This window comes from Palaemon carinicauda, chromosome 3 (assembly GCF_036898095.1).
Source record: "Palaemon carinicauda isolate YSFRI2023 chromosome 3, ASM3689809v2, whole genome shotgun sequence".
Lineage (NCBI taxonomy): Eukaryota > Metazoa > Arthropoda > Malacostraca > Decapoda > Palaemonidae > Palaemon > Palaemon carinicauda.
The window spans coordinates 177,804,644-177,812,342 of NC_090727.1; the positions used below are offsets into that span (position 1 = coordinate 177,804,644).

At 42.9% G+C, this 7,699-nt stretch overlaps 1 protein-coding gene across 5 annotated transcripts in view; it reads left to right on the forward strand.

Moving 5' to 3' along the window:
• Positions 1–7,157, forward strand: part of LOC137638795 (solute carrier family 25 member 35-like) — a 52,002-nt gene extending 44,845 nt beyond the window's left edge. For 2 of the 5 annotated variants that reach the window (XM_068371165.1, XM_068371163.1), the window contains exon 7: positions 5,295–5,668. In XM_068371165.1, coding sequence (XP_068227266.1) covers positions 5,295–5,491 — 197 coding nt within the window. In that variant the 3' untranslated portion in view covers positions 5,492–5,668. Of the gene's footprint in view, positions 1–5,294; positions 5,669–6,298 lie in introns of those variants that run through there. The other 3 variants (XM_068371164.1, XM_068371166.1, XM_068371167.1) reach the window with 3 other exon arrangements.
• The last annotated feature ends 542 nt before the right edge of the window (positions 7,158–7,699 follow it).

A 7,699-nucleotide genomic window follows, 5' to 3' on the forward strand; every position in this document is an offset into this window, starting at 1 on the left:
GGTACCAGATAGGGAAGCGCGGGCCATACGGAGCTTACCCTTGTGGGGAGAGTCCTTGTTTCCCCTGGAGGAACTAGAGGCCATCATGGAGAAGGTCTCGAAGAAGGAGGAGTCTAACAACCCCAGACCTACGCCTTCTAGAAGACCGCCCTACAAGAGGTCCGTCTCGGATAGTGCCGCGACTTCCCAAGCCTCTCCCAGCACTACGAGGAGAGAGGCTCCCTCTTCCTCCTGGTCCGCAACGCCTCAGCCCCCCCCGCAGGGGAGCTCCAGCGCCTTCAAGCTCCTTCAGGTCGGGTTACTCTGCCTCTAGGAGAGGCCGATCAGGCCGCTCCTCCAGAAGAAGATAGAGTGGGAGGCCCCCTATCCCCGCCCAAGCCTCGGGTTGTGGGATGCCTCAGACTTCATTGGCAATCATGGAAGGCTCACGGAGCAGAGCCTTGGACAGTGTCCGTACTAAAGGAGGGCTACAGACTTCCGTTCTTAACAGAACCACCCCCTCTTATCCCGGCCAGCCGGGCGGAATGGCTGGCTCCCAGAGACCCGTTAAAGAGGACCGCCCTTCAAGAGGAGGTGTCCTCCATGTTAGAGAAGGGCACCATGGAAGAAGTTCTTCTCCCAGGGCCAGGTTTCTACAGTCGTCTGTTCCTGGTAGAAAAAGCGACGGGGGGGTGGAGACCGGTTATAGATCTGTCAGCTCTCAACAAATTCATCAAGAAGACGGACTTCAAAATGGACACTCCGAAGTCAGTCCTACTGTCCTTGAGGGAGAAAGATTACCTGATGACCATAGACCTTAAGGACGCATACTTCCAAATTCCGGTCCACCCCTCGAGTCGAAAGTTCCTCCGGGTGAAATGGGGTTCCCAGATCCTGTAATTCAGGACCCTTTGCTTCGGACTGTCAACAGCGCCCCAGGTGTTCACGAGAGTCTTCACGACTGTCTCAGTGTGGGCTCACGAACGAGGCATTCGCCTCATCCGATACCTGGACGACTGGTTGCTTCTTTCCGCCTCAAAGGGCCTCTTGGAGGAACAAGGGATGAAACTCCTCCAGTTTTGCAAGGATCTGGGCATCGTAATCAACCCGAAAAAGTCAAACCTATCCCCATCCACCAGAATGAACTACTTGGGGATGACATTAGATACCATTCTGGGAAAAGCCTTCCCTTCGGAGGACAGAATAGGAAACCTCATGAATATCATTCAGTCGTTCCTGTCAGAGCGTCCCAGGAGAGCGAAAGACTGGCAGAAGCTGATAGGTCACCTGGTCTTATTGGAGAAACTAGTTCCCCAAGGGAGGGTAAAGCTCAGAGCCATACAATGGAACCTGAAGAACCTCTGGTGCCAACTGAACTCACGACAAGTTCTAATCCCAGTCCTACCAAACACGAGACCCTCCCTGGAATGTTGGCATTGCCGGTCGAACTCACTCAAGGGGATGCCCTTCGGGAGCGATCCCCCCGAGTTACTACTCTTCACAGACGCCTCCAACCAAGGGTGGGGAGCCCATCTCCTCGACGAAACAGCACGAGGGACCTGGTTGGACGGGGAGAAAGAACTCCACATCAATGTCCTGGAGTTGAAGGCAGTCCAGAAGGCTTGCCTACACTTCGCGAGTCTACTAAAGGGAAACACCGTGGCGTTGATGTGCGACAACACCACGGTAGTGGCATACATAAAGAAACAAGGAGGCTTGAAGTCGAAGGAGTTGTGTGATCTCACCATAGAAATTCTAGATTGGGCAGAAGAGAACCAAGTGGTGTTGTTAGCAAGGTTCATTCCCGGGAAAAAACGTACTGGCCGACGGCCTCAGCAGAGTGGGCCAGATAGTAGGGACAGAATGGTCCCTTCTTCCGGAAGTAGCCAAGCTCATCATCCAACGTTGGGGTTCCCCGGTGATGGACCTCTTTGCTACAAAACTCAACGCCCAACTCCCCGTATATTGCTCTCCTGTGCCAGACCCGAAAGCAGCCTTAGAAGACGCCTTTCAGCACAAGTGGGACAATCTAGATGTGTACGCTTTTTCCCCTTTCACCTTGATAAGGCAAGTGCTCAACAGAGTAAGGACAGCCCGAAACCTAAAGATGACTTTGGTAGCGCCTTGGTGGCCGGAGAGAGAGTGGTTCGCGGACCTAAAAGACCTAACGAGTCAACCACCGTGGCCTCTGCCCGACAGGTCAGACCTTCTGCATCAACCTCATTTTCACAGGCTCCACGACAATCCACTCTCCCTACGTCTTCACGCCTGGAGACTATCGAGCGGCTCCTGAAGAAAGAAGGATATTCTTCATCCACGGCTAAGAGAATGTCTCTATACCTGAGAAAGTCGTCAGCCGCGGTCTACCAGGCTAAGTGGGCCTCCTTCACGAAGTGGTGCTCTGAGAAGCGCATTAAACTTCTTAAGGCCTCTGTCCCAGACATAGCAGATTTTCTGGTGTTTCTTAGAGACAAGGTGGGAATGTCAATCCCAGCCATAAAAGGAGTTCGGGCCGCCCTAGGCCAAGTCTTCCTCCTGAAGGGCATCGACCTGGGGGCCTCGAGACACATAGCGATGCTTGTCAAGAGTTTCGAGCAGTCCTGCCCCCCACAGGCGAGTAGGGTGCCCCAGTGGGACTTAGCCAAGGTCCTGATGATGTTGTGTCGTCCCCCCTTTGAACCTTTGAAGGATATCGTGGACAGAGATCTCACCCTCAAGGCCGTCTTCTTGCTGGCCTTGGCGTCCGCTAAGAGAGTGGGTGAGATCCATGGTCTGTCATATGACGTTTCTCATTCGAAGTGGTGGAAAGAAGTATCCTTCAAGTTCGTGCCTTCTTTGTGGCTAAGACTCAGAACCCAGCAGTCTGGGATCCGAAGTTCGAAGGTTTCTCAATACCTGCCATCCCTAGGACGGGCAATGCATAAGATTTGAAATTATGCCCTGTACGGACAATTAGAAAATACCTGGAAAGAACAGCTCATCTCCGCCCAGGCATCAAGAGCCTCTTCGTATCCACAGGTATTAATAAGAAACAAGTGTCCAAGAACACCATTTCCTTCTGGTTGAGACAAGTTATTGCCAGAGCCTACAAGGAAGAAGGCATAGCAGTGCCAGGCCCCCCCGACCTCATGACATCAGGGGCCTGAGCACCTCCTTAGCCTTTGAGAAAAACATGGCAGTGGGTCAGATCCTGCGAGCAGGTACTTGGTCGAACCAGTCAACCTTTACTGCCCATTACCTCAAGGACTACTCGAGGAAGTCCTTAGACGGCTTCTCCATTGGAACAGTCATCTCCGCCCTCCAAGCGGTGTAACGGTAAAAGCCCCAGGCTCAATCAAGGCTAGCAACCGGTAGGCACAAGTGCGGTTTCCTTCCTCCTACCCAGTTGCTTCCTAGCCTCTTCGGGGAGTACCAACTGATACCATTGGATAACACATTCTTCACGACTTCGCTACTGGAAGGAGCATCAGAAGAAGTTTTTCAAAGGGTGAGTACTTAGACACTAACGTGAACTCTTGTGTAGTTACCCTCACATCCATTTTCTAGTAGGTACCGTTATCCCTGGGCCTCTTGGCCTCCGCTTCCCGGGTCAGGGGGTCAGAATAGCACTCCCGCCTCCTAAAGTGTAAGTCTCCTAAGAAAGTAGTTCGAGGTAAGTATTCGTGTTGGAACAAATCAAAAATTTTAAGTAATTTTTATTTTTCCTAACATACTTACCGAGAACTACTTTCGGGTAATGGCCCTCCCTTCCTTCCCTGAGTGCCTCTCTTCCCTTGCAAGCATTGTGCTAATCCAATAGAACTTACTGATGAGGCTGACCCGGCCGGACATCGACCTATGATAAGCCTACCCTCGGGGCACATTTCTTAATGTCGGGGGTAGGCCTCCTTAGAAAACGGGGTGGGGGGTACACTACACAAAACTCTGGTCGGTAGAGAGGAGGTTACTGGTAACTCCTAAGAAAGTAGTTCTTGGTAAGTATGTTAGGAAAAATAAAAATTACTTAAAATTTTTGATATTTCAAGAACAGTAACAACATTAAATTAGATCCTTCACATATAACCTATAAAAACTTCAAAAAACAAATGGAAGAAAAATAGATAAAACAGGATGCATGAGTGTAACCCCAAGAAAAAGTATTCTAATCCAAGATAGTGTAAAGCCATGGTACCAGTGCTATGGCTCTACCCAAGACCAAAGAACAATGGTTTGATTTTGGAGTGTCCTCCTAGAAGAACTATTTACCAAGAGGAAAGTAACCACTGAACAATTACATTGCTAGTAGTTAACCCCTTGGGTGAAGAAGAATTGTTTGGTAATTTCAGTGTAGTCAGGTGTATGACAGAGGGGAATGTGGTAAGAATAGGCCATATTATTTGATGTATGTGTATGCCAAGGCAAAATGAGCTATAACCAGAGAGAGGAATCCAATCTTGTACTGTCTGGCCAGTCAAAGGACCCAATAATTCTCTAGCGGTAAATGAAGTCCCATTTAAATGCCATTATACCTTCAAGGAGAGGGTTAAATGTAAGCCCTCTTTAGAATGATAGGAGTCATTATGTTAAAAGATGAATCTAGTACCTGTATCATAAATTAACTATTACAACTATGAAAGAATGGGAATGAAAGATATTCAGAAAAGCAGAACTTGAGTACTACTTTTTCCAGATAATTTTGCAGACTTTGCCAACATTTTTCTGTAAACTGGTACAGAGCAAGTGTGTATTCTTGTGAACAGAGAAAGTAGCCTCCCCAAACATGGTGAAAGCTCTTATCAAATAGAGTTCCTACATAGCTACGGTATCTAGATATTCAGAAAATATAATTTTTAAGATCAGTGAATAGCAAATATTAGCATTTTCAGGCCCATCATCTAGACTTCTGGGACTCACCCAAAATACTTTTGTACTGTGGGATAAATAAGTATATAAAAATTCCTGAAACATAATAAACATGAAAAAGAAATCTGGATGATATACCAGAAAATATATGTAAATTGGAGAGAACTAAAGTACTGTACAGTATCTACCTCAAGGGGTCCTGCCATTTCACCAGCCAGGCTCTTATGTCTTCTTTAATGGCATGGTCAGTCTAACCAGGGATCAGGTCATTCAGCTGTATTGTATGTATTTTTAGGAGCTGCTTGTTTTTAGTGCCTAAACTTACTATTGCTGAAGTATTTTTGATTCAATGTTGAACAATTTTTTTTTTCATATTTATAAAGCCATTGAAATAAGAAGTGTTTGATGTTGATCTGTGAATATGAAATTACTTGGTGCTTCGACTATAGCAGGTTTTGCTTCTTTTCCACCAGGCCTTGACAGCAAGGGCCGTGGATTACTGTACAATGGCATAGCTGACTGTGTTGCGAAGATATTCAAGACTGAGGGTCTTTGGGGATTCTACAAAGGTTGGACAGCTATATATTTCAGAATTGGTCCACACAGCTTTGTAAATCTTATATTATGGGATCAATTCAAAAATTTATATAATTCCTACCAAAAATCATAGTTACAGGTATTATGTAAATATATTTTTGTAAGGTATGTTTGCAATATTATAGCATAAATTTACTTATGGTGCTGAAAATTTTGGTAGTATAGGTATGTCCTGGATACTGGAACACCTTACTTGTGAAAAAACAGGCTTTTCATTAAAGAAAAATTTGTTATGAGGTATCACATCTATTATGATTATTTTTTTTCGATATCATTTGCATATACTGTACAGTAGAGCACTGTTGCCCTTCTCTTGAAATTCATATTAAGTATTATCTTATATCACACTTGAAGTTCAGGCTGTTCATGCATGATGTTTGTATTATAATCAGTAAAACTTTTTTTTATGAGGGTTACGAGTAAATCATCACCTGTAAAGCTTTGTGGCTGGTTAACATTTACAGGGAAGGGTACTATAGATGCAGCATTGCAGTATGAAGTGAGTCAAATTGAAGGATGTCTAAACTGAGTCGTAACATTTGATCAGACATCAGTACATTTTCTTTGGTTATTGTGATAGTTGTCGATAATTTTGTTATTCTTGGTTCATGTTTCATCTCTCTTTGTTTAAGAATTTAATATTAAGTAATAACGGTTGATGAACATTACTTTTCATCTTTAGGTTAGGAAATAGATGGGTAAGTAATGCTTTCTGATATGTAAAAACTATACATTGTCTCTTGTTCATATTGTCAATTGTTTATGGTAAATTGATGGTATTTGGGCAAAAGCTCAGGACATCTAGCTCAGTGAGGTCACAAAGCAATCTCCGATGGTATTGTTGCACTTTCTTTTATATATATATATATTTTTTTTTCAGGCATACTTTTTAGCAAAATGTACATTAAAAATATAAACCGAGGAACTTGAAGGAAGTATGGTCACAAAACAGACTGCCTTTTTTTGTAATCTTAAGCATCTTACCGCAAGAATAACCCACTGAAGAGATGAATACGCATGTATGTGTGGGTGCATCTCAAATAGTATCATTAGATGCTGATAGCTAACTTTCTTGCAACAAAACAGGTAAGAATCTTTAGTATGCTATGTTCAAGTAAGAGTACAAAAAGTAGGCTTACATACACCCTTGTTGAGTGCTGAATTGCCTCACAGGTCTAGAATCAGGTTATATAGCACAAATCCAATCATTCCAATCACACACCCCATTGGTATTGAGTTAGATCTGAGTTTGGAATAAAGATATTTTCATTTAAAGCTGACCAAGTAAAGAGTCAACTTGAGTGTTGTTAGCATCTTGGCTGTGGTAAACACGTTGTAATATCAATAGTAGATGCTTCGTATACATGTTTGGATTATTGGTCAAGTGAAAGTTTTTATGGTGACTAGGATATTCTTTTTTTCTAGTTTTGATTTTACCTTTCAAATATTTACTAATTCATTCATACCTTCATTGTCACCGAAGGATTCTGCAACATTTTTATGCCTTCACGGTTGCCGAAAGGAGTTGCATATATAAATTTGGTTTCTTATTTCTCTTTTCTTATCTAGCATATGGTAATCTAAAGTAAATTCTCAGATAATCTTTAGTCTACCGAAAATTTCAAGAGGCTCAGATTTTTGCTTAGAACAACAGCCTGTTACTCAACTATATCAGTGAGTGAAGAACAGCTTTAAACTTACTTTTGAACTGGGGATTTCTTAGTAATAAGCTGTGTTAACAACCTTTAACAATCCTATAAATGTTAAGTGCCCTATGAACATTGTGGTTACCTTTTAAAAGACAAACATTTTTTGTATTTGATTCATTTTATATCTGTTAACCAGCAAAGATTTATGGAAGTATTATACACCTGATATGTATCTACTGTTACTGTTTATATTTTGCATTTGATTGATAAAAATTTATTTGACAGTAGATAAAAACTAGATCATTGGTTTTCCATATAGATTTTGCTAATTGATGTAGAAGTTTGTAAGCAGTATCCACAACCGATGTAGACCACGGAATTCAATGTTGAAATTGAAATGTGCATATACCACCTTCCAATTATGTTATCTGTAGCACATTTGCTTTTTTACTGTGCTTATAAATGTGATAGCTATGAAATTATGAATATTGTAAATTCATTTTATTAGTTGTGGCTTGACATTAATGAAAATATTTTGGACATGTATTTTGTTGTTGATGAATACAATACTTAAGTAGAATTCAGAGCACAGTAGTAAGAGAAAAGAGCACAAATGAAGAGTAGTGTTGAAG